A 22,744-nucleotide genomic window follows, 5' to 3' on the forward strand; every position below is an offset into this window, starting at 1 on the left:
CGCGCTATCTCAGAGTTTTGACTATTTTTGTTGATATTTTGCCTGTATATGTAATCGAGCAGAAGGTACTGGGTTTTTTCTCTGGTGGTGGAAATACTAAGTTCAGGGCTTTCTTGTGTAGTTTTTGATTTAACATTTTATTAATAATTGTTTGTTCGTTGTATCCATTGTTTACTGCTATTTGCTTAATGATATTTAATTCTGTCTCAAAATTGTATTTTGACATAGGAATTGCTGTTAATCTATGTAATATACTATGATAGGCTGCCAGTTTATGTTGTGTAGGATGGGATGATGAATTGTGAATAGTCGTGTCAGTATGGGTAGGTTTATGAAATATGGAGAAGTCATGTTTGTTTTTAAGTCTGGTAATTTTTAAATCTAAAAAAATTATGGATTGATTTTGTTCTGTTTCTATTGTAAATTTAATAAATACAACATTTTTAGTTACGTAACAACTCCAGATTAATTTCATTTGACGTAAAAATCTTTTTCCTAGTATCCCTCCTACAGAAACTTTTATTCTAGTAAAAAACCTTTTAGACCAAAATAATACAAATCCAATCATTACATCTGAAATTACATCTTCTTGAAGTTTGCATAAACCAAGACTACTTTGAATTTAATAATGAATTATATACAAATAACAGTGCAGGACTTATAATGGGCAATCCTCTAAGCCCATTGCTATCAGATATTTTTATAGATCATCTAGAGACAAAGATTTCAAAACATCCCATATTCAAACAGTTTTTATATTGGTGAAGATACGTAGACGACGTACTCGTATGTTTCACAGGAACTAACAGGCAACTCGACCAATTTTTATCGTATATTAATTCTCTTCATAGTCATATTGAATTTACAATAGAAACAGAACAAAATCAATCCATAAATTTTTTAGATTTAAAAATTACCAGACTTAAAAACAAACATGACTTCTCAATATTTCATAAACCTACCCTACTGGCACGACTATTCACAATTCATCATTCCATTCCACACAACATAAACTGGCAGCCTATCATAGTATGTTACATAGATTAACAGCAATTCCTACGTCAAAATACAATTTTGAGACAGAATTAAATATCATTAAGCAAATAGCAGTAAACAATGGATACAACGAACAAACAATTAATAAAATGTTAAATCAAAAAACTACACAAGAAAGCCCTGAACTTAGTATTTCCACCACCAGAGAAAAAACCCAGTACCTTCTGCTCGATTACATATACAGGCAAAATATCAACAAAAATAGCCAAACACATAAAAAAGAAACGAATAACACCAGCTTTCAGAACAAATAACAACCTAGGCAAAATATTAAAAACAACAAGAGCCAACATAAAAAAACTTAATATTGTTCTGAAGCTATTTTCTTGTGGCATTTTAAATTAATTTATATTTAAATGGGAATAAGCCACAATTAAAGGTTAAAATACGTTTATTGACGTTTCAATTTCCACTTCGGAAATCGTTCTCAAAATACAAACATTAGTAAATTAAACAAATTTTGTTTAATTTACTAATGTTTGTATTTTGAGAACGATTTCCGAAGTGGAAATTGAAACGTCAATAAACGTATTTTAACCTTTAATTGTGGCTTATTCCCATTTAAATATAAATTAATAAAAAACACTTACACAGTGGTGTGTACAAACTTAAATGTGGCGACTGCCCAAAAACTTACATTGGTCAAACAGGTAGAAGTTTTAATAAACGAATAGCAGAACATAAAAGGGCTTTCAATAATAGAAAAACAGATTCTACATACGCACTTCACCTTCTAGATCATAATCATTCTTTTAATGACGAATTTAAAATTCTACACATTCAAAATAAAGGCCTTAAGCTATCTTTGTTATAATCTATGGAAATCAACAAATTAAAAAACACAGATATAATTCTGAATGACCAGCTTGAGACAAACAGTTCTCCCCTCCTCAACCTATTTCATTAGAGACTATAAAGTGTAAACCCATGCCAAAAACGATCACTTGAGAAAGTCAATCAGCCGAAACAGCTGTAGTGATAAGAATTTAAAATAAATTTTGTGGAAGTTTTGAAAACAAAGTTTTCAGTGTTTTATTGTTACATTATTATTTAGAACAACATATTACAACCATCTTGTCTTGCTTACAATTATAATAGTCGTTGACTTTCACGTAAGTCATAAGTACATTGTAGCCAACCTACACTATTGTACCAGCCTATACTTAACACTTCTACTCGATTTGTACTTCAATACTTTACATAGGAAGAAAAATCGGTTAAATCCAAACAATCAAAAATATTCTTATAATAATTTGACAACAGTTAAGAAACGTTTCACAAAAACAAAATTTTTCTTTTGATAAAGGCTTTGTCAATCTATCTGCAAGATTATTTTCAGAGCAAATATAATCAATACATATCAATCGGTTTGAAACTAAATCTTTTATATAATGCTCTTTAATGTCAATGTGCTTGGCACGTTTACCATTTTCAAAGGACTGACACATTGCTACTGTACTCAAATTATCAATTAAAAGTTTTGATTTACCGTGTACATTAAAATCAGATGAAATAACTTTTAAATAAACCAGTTCTTGAGCTGAGGTAGCAGCAGCTATGTATTTAGCTTCTGCAGTGAAAGAACAACACAGTTTTGTTTCTGGGACAACCATGAAACTGGATTGCCACAATAAAATACAATACAACCTGTAATACTTTTTCTATCAATTTTATTTGATGTCCAATCTGAATCTGAATAACAAACTAGTTCCCACGATATATGAAATTTCTAGTGCTTCTTTGAATATATATTCAAATTATAAGTTGAAGAGCAATGGAAACATAACACAACTTTGTCGGATACTTCTTTGAATGCGAACTTTTTGTTGGTATTGTCGAAATATCTTAAGGGCAGCGGTTACTTTTTCTTTGTCGATTTTTAAATTAATTTCTCCTATGAGCATAGTATAGAGTTGATTCCCAGTCAAATTTTCTCCTATGAGTATAGTATTAAGTTGATCCCCAATCAAATTCTTATAAGTTTCTAATACCCATGACTGTTTCTAATACCCATGATTTTAGTCAAGATCCTTTTCCAAATATAAATACCTTTCAAGTTTTTTTCTAGTTACTTTCCTAAATAGACTTAAGCGCTTTGAATAAATTTTGAAAAATTCGTCATTAGAGGGTCTATTTAAACCAAAAATTTCGGTAAGTGATCTATGGGATAAAAAGTGAAACACTGATTTAATTTTGTAGACTTTTCGTCATTATTTTTTATCATACAATATATTTTATATTATATCCTGATAAGAATGTATTGGAGTGACTTCGAAACATATTTCTAAATAAAGATACATTTTGCTATATGCAAAACTATGTTTGAAAAATCTCAAAATGTTCCATTCCGTTCTTGATTATTATTTTTTTTATTATTCCTTAATAATTTATTAACATTTAAATGGTAAAACTTAATTAATAATATAATAAATCTATTCAAAATCTCCTTCCTCTTTTTATAGACACTTCGATCTAATTTTATTGTTCGAGAAATTTTTATTGTATACTTATATCATGTAAAAATGATCCTTTTGAGAATTTATTGATTAAATATTGATTAAATAATTAGTAAACATTTTTATTATGCCATTATTGTGCAGCGATAATTATTATAAAACAAATTAAAAGAAGCAATATCTTCATTCTACAATAAAGTAATTAATAAACTTTAAAAACATTTTGTTTTAACAGTATTTGCAAACATCGAAAAATAATATGTTGTTATGTATTTCTCACCCATATAATGTATTATTAAATTTTTTTAAGACCTCCCAAATATACACATTCTGAACAATTTTTTTGTCTAGAAAATAACGTTTTTTGGCTAAATAGCAGAAAATGGACATTAGGAACCGCCAAAAGCTTTTTTGATTCCTATTTTTTGTTATTCTTATGAAGCTTTTTACTTGTGGCATCTTAATCTTTTCGGTCTCTATAGATAAATATGTCCCACTAAAAAGTTTTAAAATATGTACTGTCTCAAATACGTCCCGATTTAAACGTAGTTTTGCTTTAGTGGTATTCTTAGTGCAAAAGCAAGAACATAAAACTGAATTGACAACACTGCGTGACCTCCGGCGTCAGTCACATATTTATTTTTTTACTTTTTACTATTTTCATCGAGATTTTTTTGAACAGTAGTTGAATATTTTTCTGTATTTAGATCACTGATACACCATATTCTAATGTTTGAATAATGTTCGAATATATTTAACCCATCGGTTTTCTTTGCATTATTTCGAAACGAGGGGTTTTTGAAAAGGAACTTCATTCTTTAGCCGACAACCTTTCAGATATTGAAAGTAAGCCGGACCCTTTTGAGACTGATGACAACAGCGACAAAAACTATGAGACACAGACAACATCTTCTGATTCGGATGATCAAGAAGACGGGAAAAACTCATCCATGATACCTTTGGTATAAAAATGCTCTCGTGGGACTCTTTCTGCGTTATGGAAGCCTAGATGTCCTGTCGACTTCAATAGCTCCCACAAAATTTTAACACAGATTTTTAATGTCCAGATTGAAGCCATACGGCTCTCACTCCCTCTAAAGGGAAAATTCTACCCATCCAAGATACCTACGGTATCAAAAGAATTCAGCTCTGGTGGGGCTCTTTTCGTATTATCGAGAACTAAATGACTTGATATACTGAAGTATATCAGAAAAATGTTCGTACACATCTGGGCCTCAAGCTTTCTACTTGGTTTTGTAGAAATGTTCACTCAGACTCAGCTTTTTTATATTTTCTGGGAGTGTCTTCGGAAAGACTCCAGTAAGAGAGAGAATAATAGGTACAATTTGGGTAGTTTTCGTTCGCCATCGTCTTCGTATTTAGCCTTTAAGATCAAAAGCATCAAATTTGCTTAGTAAGTGTTTTTGTCCTTTTTATTAATAACTTATCCAATAGTTCTAATGTACCTTCTAACATCAGTATTTAGAACGCCAAATTCTTCAGTGATTCTTCTAGATTGTAAAAACGTCCTTAAAGTTTATAGAAACCATTGCATAATAATTTAACGGAACAACATTTAGAACCTAGTTGATAATTTTAACATATTTGTGCGAAAAGTAATAACAAAATTCTTTGAATGTAAAATTACCACAAATAGTTTGACTATCATTGATTGTTAGTTTATTATTTTACATTTTGCACAGTTTTGAAATATTTTCATTACAAATACCTTTACGACAAATTTACCTGGTATACATTAGAAACTACATATATATATATATATATATATATATATATATATATATATATATATATATATATATATATATATATATATATTATATATATATATATATATATGTAGTTTCGAATCGTGCATCGAATCCACTCGAGTGGACAGGTTTTTTGGTTTTTTTAAGTCCAAAAAATATATTTTATGAAACTTGTGCAAAATGCATGAAATCTCTTTCAGTGGACTCGAATGAAGTAACTACTACCGCCATATACAATATTTATTTTGAAAGTCAAAGTTTGTTTATGTTAGTATCTATAAATCACCTGAGGCGATGGCCACCTGTGAATTGCCTCAAATAAGCGACCGTAGTTTCTATGGAAAATCAAAACAAAAGGTAAAAAAATAATTTTTCATATAGAATTATATATTTTACACAATTAGCCTTTATTATAATTTCAAAATAATTGAAAAACTCACTGAAAATATCACCTTGAAGTCATGTCCACTAGAGATGGAAATCATGCAATATGTAACTTCCACTCTTGTGGTATGTTTTATGAGTATAATTTTCAGAGATTTAGTAGGTTTCTTATTCACATATTTTTTGTTATTTTCTTGTCAAAGTATTATTATTTATTTAGGGATTTTCGAGGGCATTTTTTTATTTACTTACCTATATTATTTTACTAGAAATAATTAAATTTTATTTATTGACATAATATAACTTCTTCAATGGGAAACTTTATTCTATTTCAGAAAGTACTTTTTGCCGATAAAGACGACAATAGGGATGAAACACCCTTATGTTTACAAGAAAATGAAGAATTTATAGGTATTAACAATGATTACATTATTTATGACTTACCAGAAGTTTCAGATTTGGAATCTGATTACAATGACGAAGAGACATATTTGCTCGAACATGTAACCGGCTGAAGACCAAATTGTTGAAAGTGGCTTAGAAGAAATACAGCCAGAAAACAGTGACGATGATATGAGTGAAAATGACATTCCATTAGCTCAGCGTATTTTAGCATTTTCATCACAACATAAAAATCAAGAGAAAAAACCAAAAAAAAAGCCTTAGAAAAAAGACTGGAAGTGGTGTAATAATAATGACAGCATGTACGGGCCAACAACTTTGCCACAGTTTAGAGGAACAGAAAATATTCATGTTCAAGGAAACAATCCCACTGATTATTTTTTATCACTGTTCACCGCAGACATAATGGATTTCTTGGGGATAAATTTAGTGGTGGCGTACATCAGATATTCCAGAATAGGGCTTTACTGGTCAAGTGGTAATGGCCTGAGGATGGATCTTATTGCAAATGCTATGTCTGTTAATAGATTTAAATCTATTTTTAGGTTTTTTACATTTCGTAAATAATGATAATGTAAATCAAATGATCTAAGTGTTTTCAAATGAAAATATTAAAATGTCATATATGTAGTTTATACAAATATACGGTTTCAAGTACCTAAAACTATTAAACGCTGCAAAAATTATATTTATTATTTTACTAATTATTAATTTAATGTCATTTCCAGTTAAACCTGAGTTCAAATACATCGCCAATATGCACGGAAACGAAGTTTTGGGCAGGGAATTGCTGCTCAAGCTGGCAGATTTCCTCTGCGATGAGTATATGAAGGGAAATAAACAAATTAGGTCCCTAATCAGAACGACGAGGATCCATCTGATGCCGAGCATGAATCCTGATGGATGGCAGCTGGCAACTGATACTGTAAGTCAATTATAAAATAAAACGGTTTTCATTAATAGGAGATGCTTAATCCAAGTAAATTATTTTTTAATATTTAATTATCCATAAAAAAATATATAGTTGAATTGAATTTATTATATTAACTCTAATTATAATTACAATATATCTGAATATAGTATAATAAGTAATTTTAGCGTCGTTGTGTGTATTGATGCATAATTTTCTACCAGTAAAAAATCTCTTTTCACAATAATTACTACCTTACTTATTTATAATAATTAATTAGAATCGATTAATCAGTTAAATATATTAGTGCAGTATCCTGTTATGATTTCTTTTTAAATTCACGAGGATGTTAAGTTTAACCACAGAGCGTTTATTACAGACCTTACCACTTTATTCGTAAAGCGTTGAAGAACTGCAAGGTTGTACTTGTTAGCAGTGCCTCTTTTTCAAGTTACATCATCTATCGAAGGTTGGAAATTATCATGGCTACGCTGATCTTCATACTTGCCGATATTCTTCCCACATTTCGCTTTCCTTGCATTTTGCCTTCAACAATTTGTTCCACGTTTGGTACTCTTTAAATCCACTTTAGATATGTTCAACAAAGTATATACAACAGGAGTAATACCCGAATATTGGTTGTTATCCACGTTTGTAACACTACCAAAGTCAGTACATGCGACCATCGAGCAAAAAAACAAAGGAGGGAATCTAATCGTTATAAAAAGGAGACCAAAATTAATAAAAGTTGCCTCTTAATATGGAGGACATATCCGGGAATGCAAAGGAGCCAAATTTAAAGTAGCTATAAAATATTTTTCAGAATAAGTCTTAGACGAGAAAGTTTTAATTAAATAATAACGATAATAGTCTAAAATGTAAAACAATTATTAAAAAACTTCAATATAAATAAGCTTTCATGTAGCAGTTGGGACAAACAATAACATAACCCAACTAAATTTGATTTTTTAAACAAGGAAAGTGACTCTCTTTCCTTGTTTAATGTGGCCTTACAAAATAGCACTTCCCGTCTAACAATATTTTTGCCTCCACTACCTTTACATTCCCTCTTCTGTCTTTTTGCTCGATGGATGCGACAGAATGCTCCCAGTGCAGAACAATTTCCTTAATAAGCCACACACTTAAGATATTTCTTAAAAATAATACATGGAAGACTATACAAAAAAATAGAAGAAGATATAGATGACATCCAGTTTGGATTCAGAGGAGGACTAAGAACGAGAGAGGCTCTGTTCACTTTTACCTCGTCTCTACATGATATTATTTCATTTTGCTTGTTTCTTAATTTATGAATTTCCTGTTTCCCATTTGTTAGCTTTCTACGTAAAACTTTTAGGCTGTTATTTTCATTTATAATGCTTTTAATATTATCGAAGATAATAAGAGAATGTCATTAGGAGAAATTTGCTTAAATTTCTTCTGATGACCTTCGAAACAGTTTTATTCATTTCTCGTAGAGTGTGGCTGTCTGCGTTCTTATTACGTCTTATTTGTCTTCTTCTTTGGTCCACAGCGTTTCAGTATATGGACTTATTTTACTATCTGATTTTCTTTTAGGACAGTGCACTCAATGACTTTCTTGTACGGCATTTTTGATGCAATTATTTAAGTCGTTAAGACCGTTCTCGGAGATTTCATGCAGTGCATCTGGGGTGTCCAGATATCATGAGATTTATTTTTCATCATTAAGTTGCTTTCTCTTTTTATGATAATTTCGACTTTCGCTCGTATCATTCTGTGGTCATTCCTTGTGGTGAACTTGTTGAGTACTGTTACATCTTTAATTATTTGATTTTTGTCACTTATGATGTAGTCAATTTCGTTACTTGTTCTACCGTTTGGACTTTCCCAGGTCCATCTTCTGTGCATCTTTTTGTGAAAGCTGTACATGTTGAATAAACTATTCTGGAGTAGGAATTCTAGTAGCGTTTCTCCTCGGTCATTTCTTCCTGGGAACTGAATTTTCCCAAGGATGTTTCTAGCTATTCTTCTTTTACACCTATGTTTGCGTTGAAATCGCTACATACAATTGTGAATTGAGGATGAGAGTCATTAAGCGCACTAGATATATCGTCATAAAAACATTTTGATTTCTTTGTCTGTATGGTCTGTTGTTGGAGCGTATACTTGGATAATTTTGAGTTGATATCTACTGTTTAGCTTCAGAATAAGATATGCCAGTCTAGATGATATATTTTAGATGTTTATTATCTTGTTCGCCTGGTTTTTATGGACAAAGAAACCGATGTCTTCAACTGATGTAGTTTCAGTGCCAATCTGATAGAATATATGCCCCCATTGCAGTGTTTTCAAAGTTTCAATAAAACTTTGAAACTTTGAAAAAATTTTGCTAAGCTTTAAATGAAATACGAATCTTAATTTTTTTAAAATAAATTGAATAGTGTGAAGCAATTATTAATTTTCGAATATTTTAAAAATAAAAATTTTGCTACGCGCTATCTCAGAGTTGTGCCCCTATTCTTAACTTGATATCATTGTCTTCGTTTATGTTTCTGATAAATTGAAATTACAATTAATTAAAATTATATTTAATATGCACACAACGTAAAATTCAGATCAATTGCTTTAATTTTCCTATGTTCTCTCTTAAACGACCAATCCTCTTTAGCGATCAGCTTTTGGCTCCCAGAGAGTGATCGCTATTGGAAAGTTTTACTATAATAAACTATCAGTATTTAGAATTAAAATAAACATTTCACACTTTATAATTAAAACTTAGAAATTTTTGAGATACCCAGGTAGGTTGTGACCGCATATGGTATACTTACGAATTATGGTGTAAAATATTATACAATATGGTTACGCTAGTGATATTTGCTATCTGGACGGTGCAAAGATAAGACAATAATATCTATGAGATCATTCAGCTGGTTTTAATTTATGAAATTGGTGAATATATGGAACAAGATAAGATAATGAATGACGTGACCGCACAAGAACTATTACAGTTGGGACTGTAGATCTTTACTAGTTCAAATGAAAATGAAGCAAATAAAATAACAGTATGAAATTGATATTAAAAATGTCGCCGCTATTGTTTCGACCAATATCTACATGGTTGCGTTTTGACATAATCAAAGAATACAAATTTGGAATGTTAATTCAGCTCATTCTTTTTTACATTAAATAGTTGAATTCAAATTTGAGTGAAATGTAAATCATTGTAGAAAAAATGGTTAAAGTATAATTGACTGTTTTATATAGCTTTCTCTGTTTGATATCCCCATTTTCCTAGTGTTCATCAAAAACTGCTCAATTGCATAAGATAATTATGGGTCTTTATTATTTGACAGTCGTGATATGAGTATTATATCTAATATATATTGGAGTTTAACCGTCAAGGTAAGATTGACTACCCTGGACTGCGGGAAATTGGTTTTTTGCGGTTTCCCAATCTCATTACTCAATGATACCTGTCCGCCCCCGAGAAAATAGCTGCAACTATTTTCTCACCTGAACTGGCCAAGATTGAGCCTGTCTATCGAAGTCCGACGAGGCCTGGCCGTTAACGCAAGCGATCAATAACACGAATTTTAGTGCAATACACTAGTTTTGAAGTTAATCGTAGACGTATAAACGGCTTACAGGAACAATGGTCACTAGAGAACACGGTTTTCGTCTTTGCCAGTTCAGCTCACGCACACTTACACTCAAAAAACATTCACACACACACAACACTCATACTGGCATGATGGTGAAAGGGTACCGAAGCTACCTCGCCATTGGCGCCCCCGGCCGACAACTGAATCTTGGGCCCGCCACAAATTCTAGGGTCGGCTGAGAACATCTAAACGACTGATGGAACTAAAGTAACATCAAAATGGTAGCGTCCATCACTGTCATGCCATCACACCTAGTCACACTGGGCTAGCTGTGGCAAGACCGTCTCTCGAAAACTCGGTCTTAGTCACATCTAGCTCAAAAAACACAAACACAACACTCTGGAAAGAACATCACATCCAAAAAAACCTTCCACCTCTGATTTAACTGGCGACATCTCAACAGCCTCCAAGATGCTCCACTACACACGCCACGACAACTACCACAATGCCTTTTTCGGTGATGTTATGCCTTTTATTGTGCCACACCAACAAGATTCAAAGCAAGCCTGAAGAGGATCACAAGATTCTAAACGGGGACACACGTTCAATCCTTTTGAAATAAAGAATCCTTACCCTAACCCCCAAAATGAACATCGGAAGAAGATTCAATAGAAGGTATATCTATCAATGGAGAAATTTTGAATAACTTATGGTCCAGTGGTTGGTCTGTGAGCAGAGTGCGGTCTCAGTATAGCTTGTAGTTGTTATTTTTAAGTATTCTGTCAGGGACCTATTGATAGTAAGGAAGATGGTCGGTTTGGAGAAATCCCTGTTTGTCAGCTAGTTCTTGGTGGATAATCTTTCCTACTGAGTCATGGCGTTCTTTATAATCAGTACCGACAAATGCCTGGCATCCCCCGGTAAGATGTTGGATGGTTTCTGAGGCTTGGCATCCATATCGGTATTTGTCATTTTGGACTTGAGGATCTTTAACAATATATTTCAGGTAATTTTTTGTTGGAATAACCTGATCCTGCATGGCAAGTAGGAAACCCTCAGTCTCGGGAAACATCTTTCCTGATGTCAACCAATAGTTCGACGCTGTATTGTCGACATATTCTTGGCTGATATGTGGTTTATGTGCATTTCTTGTTTCCTCAGTTTAAGCGGCGTTGTATCGTCTACTGCGCAAATTTCTCGATGTAAAGTAAATGTCTAAGCCTGTACCTGAAAATAAGTTCTTAAATTAGCAATCTGTTTATCCAGTTGCTCACCTATGTCCATAAGTTCTCTTTCCCCTTGATATCTCGGTAATTTTGTTCTCTCTATTGCACTGCGTGGATGGCGTTTTTTGTGAGAAGTGTTCCTACTTTTCGTTGGAGACTTTCTATATCCGTTTTTGACCACTTGATAATACCAAATGAGTAGCTAAACGCGGAACCGGCGTACGTATTTAAGGCCTTAAACACATTTTTGCTATTTAAGATATGACCAATTTAGCTGTCTTACTCTTCGCACAAACTCAGAAGTTAGTTCGGTTTTTATTATTTTATGGTCAATTTTTCGCGCTTGCTGTATTCCGAGATATGTGTATATATCATTTTCACCCATTGCCTCAATGTTTATACTTACATTATACTTACATTGAATATTATGACTATTATTATTATTCAATAAATAAGTAAATATGCCAAAAAATTATTATATGACAATGACAAAACTAAATCTGTTGAGGTCCTACAGTCGATTCCTAACCTCTGACAGGGATGGCACTGGAGAGAACTCTCATCTAAACCAATCCTTGATTGAAAGGAACAAAAAACCAAATTCAGCGATCTTTTTAATTGCTAATATACACAAAAACCTTAAAACGGTAACATGACATATAAAAATAGTAAAGAGGCTACGCCGGATCGTTTGAAAAACGATTTCGAAACGACAAAGTAACATTATTTTCAACTGAAATTGTAATTAAATACAGAAATTTCTAGAACGCCTTATTTCCTTTTAGTCATGTTTCTTTTGTAATAGTCAATAGCCTAAGTAGAAAAATGGAATTTTCATTATTCAACAAAATTAATTTTTCACTCAAACAAATCTATGACATACCAAAAACTAATGTGGTATATCTGTTGACCTATTTCTAGATTTTCCGTAGTTTTGTCAATTACCGTGTTTAAACTAATTCGTATTTAATACAGTCTGTAAAAGGAAACTTCCACTGGGCAATTTTTTAGTTATTAATAGTGTTCTTAACATTAACTTAATTTTTATATCCAGCTATTAAAAACGATTTATTTATCTTCGAATTGCTCATTAATCTTTTTTAGTTATTTCTCCAATAGGGTCACAAGATACCCTGGTTACCCTGATACCCTTTTTATCAATTTTACATCTTGTTATACTTCTTTCTAATCACTTTTACTGGAAACAGCAAACAATATTACAATACTTGTTAACAACTCTAAAAAGGCGGCTACAAGCTGGTCCAGCATGCTTGTTTAATCTTTTTGTACAAGTATGCACAATTTGCCTTTGGCACCATACGTACAAGCATGCTTGGTAAAAATAGAGGTAGTTTAATAAAATATGTCGTGCTTGGACGACGATACGCTCGCTTTGGCCGCTTTTGTTCTCGTGAAAAAAAAAGGAAAACCTATTCTCACATTAGCTTACTAGACTTAGACTAGACTTAGACCTACACACTAGAAAGTGTGGGCTCATAACGTTCATCTGCACCCATTCCAGAGTGGTCCGCGTCTTTAACTTTTTTCGTTTCTATAATTAGTCCGTAAGGAGTTTATTTTTTTAATAACTGCATTCTTGTCGGCATTACCATCAATTTACCTAGATTTTTCTAATAATATTTTGTATACTGCATCCCTCTTTGCTTTATGATAATCTTTGGATTTAACGTGCCAAAGACACGGCTGATTTTGGTATTCTTGAATAAACTCTTCCAATAATTCAGGGTTAACCTTTTTGAGATCACTAGTTATGACAAAAATAACTCAAATGCTACTTCACAAAGCAACACAACCGACGCCAACTTGTTCAGGCTTGAAAATATTGGATACACACGTACCGTTTTGCTTGCGCAAGCACGCTTAATTCAAGCATGCATAATTAAGCTCCTTTTAATTCTCAATCCGCTTGTACAATCACAAAGCTTGCACCACATTTCCCTACAGACACTCAAGCGTGCTTGTACAAAAAGACTGAACAAGCATGCTGGACAAGCTTGCTTGTGTGTCTGTAGCCGCATTCTGACTTAAGTATTCAAACACTCAATTACTACTACTTCTACTTGTACTGGCAACTTCCCGTTTATATATGCATTTTCTGACATTCTAGAATTTACCAGACATTTCGAGACGTTCCAATGAGTCTGGAATATTCTAGATTTTTGATTCTTTTTTTTTTTTCGTTAGGGGATTTTTTTCTATCTGGAACAAATAATACGAAACTCTCATAATAATATAATCTACAATGCATACGCACTTTAGCCATAATTATAATAATAATTCCAACCGTAGAAATTAAAGCCGAATATAACGAGCTCGAGCTACATTTGTAAAAATTATAAACGTATTACCGTGCCTAAAACTCTCTTCTCTGGCAAAAAACAATTCGACGAGAAACCAAAAACCACATTTACGGTAGTATAGTCCAAAGTATTACACTTTACGGTTCGAAAGTATGGGACGTCACCAAAGCTAATAGAAACAAACTTATGACGACAGAAATGGATTATCTGAGACGAAGCTGCGGTAGATCGAAACTGGAGAGAGTTAGAAACGAACAAATAAGAAACGAAATGAAAATGGAGAGAAATATCAATGATGACATAGAAAGAAAACAATTAATCTGGTTCGGACATGTTAAAAGAATGCCAGAGTACAGATGGCCTAGAAGAGTACTGGAATGGATCCCTCCTGAAAGAAGAAAGAGAGGACGACCACGGAGAAGTTGGCGCAACGATATTGATGAAGCAATGGCGGCAAGAGACTTAGAAGAGGCAACTGCATATGACAGAAAAAGATGGAAATTGGGGGCAGAGAAGCGGCCGGAGAGACAGCCGTAATAAATGCGTTATTATATTATTTATTATAAACGTATTACTCGTCAAATCTAGGAAGGACTTTTAAATTCTTATTCGTCGACGTAGAGATCAGACAGAGAAGGTAGGATAAATAGACAGAATGGGAACACGCAGATACTCTGCTTTCTTGGTAACGGTACCATCTTCTTGAAAAGTTTAATTTGTTTTAATTTATTATAACATCTCAATTCTATATGATTAGAAAGGTCGTTTAATGGGTTTTTAAATACAAAGCTAAGAAGAATTTGGTCTATTTTGCTATTTAACTGTAGTACACAAGTAGTATTGAGCCATTAACAAAAAATATTGTTTGACATACCTAATCCAGTAATGTGTTTTTAATCCTAAGTGATCTAATCTTTAAGTGATACAGGCATTTTTTAAAATTACATCACACATTTATTTTATATTCAAGAGCTTAATGAGAAGCGTGAGCATACAGAATTCTTAAAAAAGTTGCCATTTTCATTGCCATATACAGTAGACTCCCGTAAGTTCGGCCTCGGTTAGTTCGGTCTCCGCTTAGTCTGGCCGGCTTCCTGATCATTAGTCACACACTTGGCAAGCGCCAACCAGATGCGAGCAGTAAAGCGCTCATCTTTACGGTAGGCCTACAACAGTACGTAATTCTTGTTTCACTTGCGATTTTTACTGTTTTTATAGACAGTATACTTGTTGTGTGTGTGTGTGTGTGGACAATAACTGTTTCACGTCGTGCACTTGAGTCCAGAGCAAATCTACACCATCGACGAAACTGGATTAAATTTTAGACTTCTGCCTAGAAAAACCTTTGCCGCTTCACAAGAAACATCTGCGGCCGGATTTAAAGTCAGCAAAGAGAGGATAACGGTTGCCTTGTATTCAAATGCCTCGGGGACCCACAAGATACCCCTATTTGTCATTGGTACAGCAGCAAAACCGAGAGCGTATAAGAACATAAAAATGGAAACTCTACCAGAGTATTACCGGCCGCAGAAATCAGCATGGATGGACACATATTTGTTCAGAAAATGGTTTGTGTGCGAATTTGTTCCGAAAGTGAAAAACCTTTTGACAAAATTAAATCTGCCCATCAAAGCACCTCTACTGTTTCACAACGCGCATACTCACCATGAAGGTCTTCAGTGTGACGATGAAAAAGAAATTTAACTGCTGTTCCTGCCACCCAATGTAACCAGTCTTCAACAGCCAACGGACCAAGGGGTCATTGAGTGCTTCATGAGAAAGTATTCAGTAAACTGCTTTCTGAATTTCTTTCCAAACTGGAGGCTAATGACAACTTAGACCTCTTAAAAGTACTGTTATTATGAAGTATGTTGTGTACATGTCGGCCAAGGCATACGACGAAATACCACCATCGACGTTTGTAAAGTATTGGAAAAAACTTTGGCCAAATATGGAAGATAAGATTGACCAAGGAAACACAACAGCAGATGAACCAAATAACATACTTGTTAACGAACCTGATGACAATGCAGCTCCATTGCACGACCTTCAGTAACTACCGAACTGTGGTCCCATTATTGACGTAGATGTTTTGGAGTGGATCAACTTTGAAAAGGAGCTACACAACGAGGTTTTAAATGACGACGAAATCGCCTAGTGTGTCATTCGCTAAGAAAATGAGAAGGATAACGATACAGATGCTGCTGAGAATGACGAGCACGATGAAGAAAATAAAATCAGCCACGCTGAAGGGAAAGCAGCTTTGCAACTGCAAACTACCTACGTCGAACAGCAAAAAGAAGTAACTGCCATCGATGTAATGATTATTAAAAAGTGGCGTGACTTTGCACATCAAAAATCGTTAGAAAAGAAAATTCAGAAAAAAATTACTGACTTTTTTTAAGTGTTTAAGAAGCCAAACCACCAATATGCAATAATATTTTAAAATTTTATTGTATTTTTGTAACGGTCTATCTTTTCATATATTTTGTTAAATATATGTCAAAGTATTCCTCTGTGTTGTCTTCTACATACTTAATGTACAAGTGTTTTGTTTTTGCTAAATCCATACAAACAATAAATGGGCATTTTTTAGATAAGCGTCGGTTAGTTCGGCCACTTTTAAGTTCGACCTAGGGTCCGGTCCCGAGGTCGCCGAACTTATGGAAGTCTACTGTCTACTGCAGTACTATTATTTTAATTTATTTTTGCTTATGATAATAAATTTTTTATTATTCTAAATATTTCAGGGTGGGCAGGATTATTTGATTGGACGAACAAACAACAACTCAGTGGATTTAAATAGAAACTTTCCCAATTTAGATAGGATCATTTTTACGAACGAGGAGCAACACGTAAACCACAACAACCATTTATTGGAGGATCTGACGCATCTGGATCAGCCAGTAAGAAACATTTGTTTGCATTTATTAGAAAGGTCTTTATAGCGTTCAATAAAGTCCTTAATCATGGTTTTTTACTGAAGCCTGAACTTCTCTTTATTAGCAAGATGAAAATAATTCTACATTATGGATATAAAATGTTATATTTTTATGCCTAGCGTGCAGAATTCTTAGAAGACGCAATTGTATTTCTTTGGTGTGTTGGGAGGGTAAATATAATCTTACGTTCAAGTTTGTGGGGCTCGTTCCTCCAGCCGCCATTTTGGAAAAGGGGGAAAGGTGCCGAATCATCTTTGCCAACTGTCGTTGGCGAACGTTTTTTCGTGTCTTTATATGGTGGAAATACAGATGATTGAACTGTCTCACTAAGATACAGTGTGAAAGTCTTTTGCCCCCTTTTTTCTAGATAGCGGACGGGGGACAAGAGTGGCGACCCCACAAACTTGAACTACTGTGTACTAACAATACCCACACAACAAAAAAATAAAATTGCGGTCTCTCAAAAATGTGATGTCAATGTAACTTTTCAATGAAGAATTGAGAAAATCGAAAGGTATTTTTAGACCACTGTGTCATTGATGTCAATGTAAATACGAAATATAAAAGACGTTTAAAGCAAATATCTTTTGTTTTGTACATAGTTCTTTTATTTATCACATGAAACTAAAGAAAATTTGATGTTGTAGCTTCAGCCAGAAACAAAAGCTGTAATTCGTCTTATAATGCAAATTCCTTTCGTTCTTTCTGCTAATTTACATGGAGGGGATCTTGTAGCTAATTACCCCTATGACGATAGTAGATCTGGCAGACAAAATGGGGAATATACTGCCACGCCTGATGACGATACTTTTAGGTAAATTTATTTGAAATATGAATTTAGGTTATTGGTATGAATTATTTAGGAAGTTGGTATTTGATGTAATTATTTCTGTGATTTTAGACACTTGGCATTATCATATTCCTTTTACCATGCCGATATGGCAGACCCAAAGAGAAAAGGCTGTGGTGACTACGAAAGCCAAGATTTCCCTAAACAAGGTGGTATAACCAACGGTGCCAAATGGTACGCGCTACAGGGAGGTTGGTATAATTTAACTATAACATTTTTATGAGAATTTCAGTTTTAAATCCATTTATTTTGATATTTCGATTTCCACTTTCCGGGAAAATTAAAATTTGTCTGTCTTAAACTCATATTTTTTTTTTATTTTTAGGTATGCAAGATTTTAATTATCTTTCAAGTAACGATATGGAAATAACTTTGGAGTTAGGTTGTGCCAAATATCCGCCAGCATCTGAATTACAACCTGAATGGGAGAGGAATAAAGATGCACTCATTAACTTTATATGGCAGGTAAACATTTTGCTACTATATTGCTAATATTTTAACCCTACGTTGGTCTCGTATACTGTCTGCAGTACTAACGTTGTTAGCCGTGTCAGAGAATAACCGAACTCGGTTATTCTCTGGCTGTGTGGACTACAATCGTAATCCATTTTGTTTCAAACATAAGAAGTTTATTTTTTGAAGTAAAAAGTTTTTCTTTGTTAATATATTTATATACAACATTGTAATTCACCGTGACAGCTTCGCTATGTGTTATTCGTTGTGCGCCATATTCGGCGGCATACAACGAAGTGTGGAAAGTACATTCGACAATGAATTGCTTTATTCGCACGCTTAAATTTAAACAACATTGAAGAAGCAGCAACAGAAGCTCTAGGAAAACGCAAAGTCATACTGAACAAAAGAAACAACAACAATACACCATGGTTCAGAAAATAAATAAAAAAGGAATGTAAAGAGAAACGAGAGGCCTACACGAAGTACAAAACATCAAATACTCCAGAGGTCCGAGACACCTATAGAAGAATACGAAATGAAATAAAGCAGTTGGTAAAAAAAACAAAAAATTAACACTGAAAACAGTTTACAAAAACGATGGAAAGCGACTTCTACGGTACACAAAATCAAATATGGATACCAGCAAACGAATGGGAAAGATAACTGACGGAACTGTTTGAGGGAAAGGAAAATAATAATCAACACAAAAACGTACCTGAATTAAGACACTAAATAGAATTTCGCTTTAATCTGTGCCTTCTAAAGCGAAATTCTGAATTTGGTTTCGAAAATTAGTTTACGGATTTTATTATCAGATGTCGCTATTTGCGTCTATACGAAGCCATGTTAGAGTTGCTTCCTAAGACAGGAAAGATTTATTTTCACGTTCAGAGCGACTTCGAAAGCCGTTTTTATGAGGCCTATTAAGCCGAAATACGTATAAGCGGATGCGCAGGCGCCGTGTAGGTGAAATCAAATCTTAACTGTCTTTTCCTTTTTATTCCGATATACTCTGTACGAGTACAAGAAACCAATTCGCTAAGAATTTTGCTTAGTTGAGGAGATATGTTGTGGAATGCAATTTTTAGATTCCCCATGTCTCTAATAATATCTTTATCAACGTCTGTTTTGCCTTGCAATTCTTAGAAGGCACAGATTAAAGCGAAATTCTGAATTTGGTTTCGAAAATTAGTTTACGGATTTTATTATCAGATTTCGCTATTTTCGTCTATACGAAGCCATGTTAGAGTTGCCTCCTAAGACAGGAAAGATTTATTTTCACGTTCAGAGCGACTGCTAAAGCCGTTATGATGAGGCCTATTAGGCCGAAATACGTATAATAGGATGCGCAGGCGCCCTGTACGTGAAATCAAATCGTAACTGTCTTTTCCTTTATATGACAACATCTAAATACCCACTACGATGTAAAATCGAAATTTATGGGAAAATAATAAAGCAGGAAGCAAGGTTTAGATATCTGGGAATAGAAATAACTAGTTACGGAGATGTTGAAGAAGAAGTTCGACAACAAAGCTTAATGACACAATCTGGAAGAACAAACACCTAAGTGGCATTGAAAAAGATGTGAGAGCAAAAAGAGGAGTTTCCATTGCTATCCAGAAGAGACTCAGAAAAAAAAACACTAAAAGCTGGGAGGTAGTAGACAAGCAGATCATTACAGAAATGGGCAAACATGTATCGTTATAGGAGTAAAATCTTTCTACAGATTGGAATTTAACATATATATATATATATATATATATATATATATATATATATATATATATATATATATATATTTATTTATTTTATTTATTTATTTATTTATTTATTTAAACGGTAGAACAATAAAATACAACAAATAGTAAAAAGTAAGGATCAATCAAAACAGTAACAAAGAAACAATTAAACAGCAAAAATGTGTACATTAAAACAGTATATCATATCACAAAAGTTAAAAAATGTCACATATTTAGATTAATAATTAGACTCTTAAGTTGCCTTTTGAAAACATTAATGTATGGACAGAATGGATCCAATAAGAGGTCATTGCAAGAGCTGAGCATTCTCGACAAGGAAAAATGACGAGCTTAATCAGTCCTATGAAAAGTAATATAAAAAAATGCAGTGTGTCGAGTTTTATGTATTGTGTTTAAGTACGGCTAATAACGGGGGACAATTAATAACGTTCTTTAGAATATAAGCACCATCTACAAAAAAGGAGACAGAAAAATATGCCATAATTATAGAGGCCTAAGTGTCACTAGCTCGATGAGAAGGTTGTATGGCCGAATCCTTAAAAACGAATAGAGGCGAAGTACCAAGAAATACAAAAACAGAGCGGCTTCTGGGAGAACAGTCCTGTATAAAAAATATTTTTACTCTACAAGTAATAGAGAAACGCGTTGGTCGAAATCTTGCTACCCATCTTATCTGCATAGATCTCGAAAAGGCCTACGATATAGTACCTTTTAAATCTCTATTTAACGTTTTCACAAAAACGGACCTAAAGAAAAGTCTTACTTACCTTAAGTCTTACTTACGTACCTAAAGTATTGTCAGATTTGCCGTTTATCTTATATTATAAGTAACTTTGGTGTTTAAAATTCATCACCCTGTATATTCAGTCATTATTGGAATCTAATATTCAATACTGTATATTAGAACACTACACATCTATAAGAATCCACTGAGTGTTGTTAAGACGAAAAATTCCTTTTCATAACCTTTTCGAGTAACAAGAGTGAACAGCAGTAGGCAATCGAATGGCATAACGTCAATACATTCGAATGATAAAGGACTGACACTAGCCGTGTTAAAAACTCAATAAGTACGCCAGTATTACAAATATAACATCCTTTAAAATATATCTCTTTTTTAGGCTCATATTGGTGTAAAGGGAGTAGTATACGATAACCAATCAAAGCGTGGCATTCCCGGAGCAGTAATACATGTTAGAAACATTACAGATTTGGAAAAATCTTATGATATAGAACATGACGTAACTTCAGGTAAGATAGCATTTTATTAATATGAAGTGTAAATGTGAACAGTATTTTTTCTATGATTTGAGATGTATCAGTAAACTTTTATAAAGTTTTCTGTATAGATTACTCAAATATATATATCAAATGTTTATCTTACAAACTATAGTAAGATAAAAATAAATAAAAAATACTGAATCTGTACTATTCAATAGCGGATCTATACTCAATAGTCATTGAATAAAAAATACCTATATATTCAAAGCCCTTTGTCCTTTTTATCGACGATGGAAAAATAATGCAAAGTCGTTGTAGTGGCGTGAAAAAATAATTTATTGGTAACTTAAAATAAGTACACTTAACTGCAATTTCAGAGAAATGACTAACGTGTTAGCTACGGGACAAATATTAAAACTATTGCATATTGCAATATGTTCTGTGTTTAGAGCGTGTACACACATTTTATCGTAATGATGTGAAATTTCCACAAATACAACTCTGCTTATCTGATACGAGTGACACCGTATATATAGACAACTCATAATACAGTTAGAGGCGACGAGAAACCTCTGGAACGCTTATAAAAATTTGGTTGAAGATGGTTGTTTGTTGTTTCACAGTGATACGGATTGAAAAGCAAAGGGTTAAACGCTATTAACATATTCTGGTAGAATATAAAACTATCACTCCTATATATTTTTTAGTTCATGATGGAGATTACTACAGACTGCTGACACCAGGCAAATACAAGCTCACAGCCTACCGAGACGGATTCTTGCCCCGATCGAAAATAGTGACTGTTCTGAACAAACCATTCGAAGAAGCTCCCAGGGTGGATTTCCCTCTGAAACCCATCACGGTAAGTCCGGAAAATGTTGAACCTGATGTCTTTATTGTTGAAGTTTACAATGCTTACGATGAATTTCAAGTTCAGCCAGTGCCTGAAGTAGGGATTTCTTATGATGGTTTTACAAATGATAATAACTATAATGAAATTGGTGACTATAATGTTGATTATGATGGATATTTTCAGGATTATCCTTATTGGGTACAAAACTATGAGCCAACCTCTAATTATGGCTACTATTAAAATGACTTGTGGTAATTTGTTTACTTGTTCCTTATTTTAAATTGTAGTTTTGTTGTAGATATTTTAACAAATTATAGAAGTTATTAATATTTAAGTGTTTTTAATCAGGTTCTGGTAATTCTAAAAAAAATTAATGTCTGTATGTGGTGTGTGTGTTTCAGTAAGATTATAAATACAAAAAAAAACAAAGAATTTGATATTTAGAAATATATTATAGTCAGAGTATTATTGATAAGTTTCAACAAGCTTAGTAGTGATACTAACCATCGGATTATATAAGGTGAGGAATGATTTAAAAAACTCTGAGATAG

At 33.2% G+C, this 22,744-nt stretch overlaps 1 protein-coding gene across 1 annotated transcript; it reads left to right on the forward strand.

Moving 5' to 3' along the window:
* The first annotated feature begins 6,802 nt into the window (after positions 1-6,802).
* Positions 6,803-22,522, forward strand: LOC140431868 (carboxypeptidase E-like). Its single transcript, XM_072519743.1, has 7 exons — positions 6,803-6,995; positions 16,862-17,017; positions 17,701-17,867; positions 17,955-18,094; positions 18,229-18,368; positions 21,241-21,370; positions 22,048-22,522. Exons 1-7 carry the CDS (start codon positions 6,828-6,830, stop codon positions 22,431-22,433), a joined length of 1,287 nt encoding a protein of 428 aa, XP_072375844.1. The 5' UTR covers positions 6,803-6,827; the 3' UTR covers positions 22,434-22,522.
* Positions 22,523-22,744: the final 222 nt, after the last annotated feature.

Source organism: Diabrotica undecimpunctata, unplaced genomic scaffold (genome assembly GCF_040954645.1).
Source record: "Diabrotica undecimpunctata isolate CICGRU unplaced genomic scaffold, icDiaUnde3 ctg00002173.1, whole genome shotgun sequence".
Taxonomy (NCBI): Eukaryota; Metazoa; Arthropoda; class Insecta; order Coleoptera; family Chrysomelidae; genus Diabrotica; species Diabrotica undecimpunctata.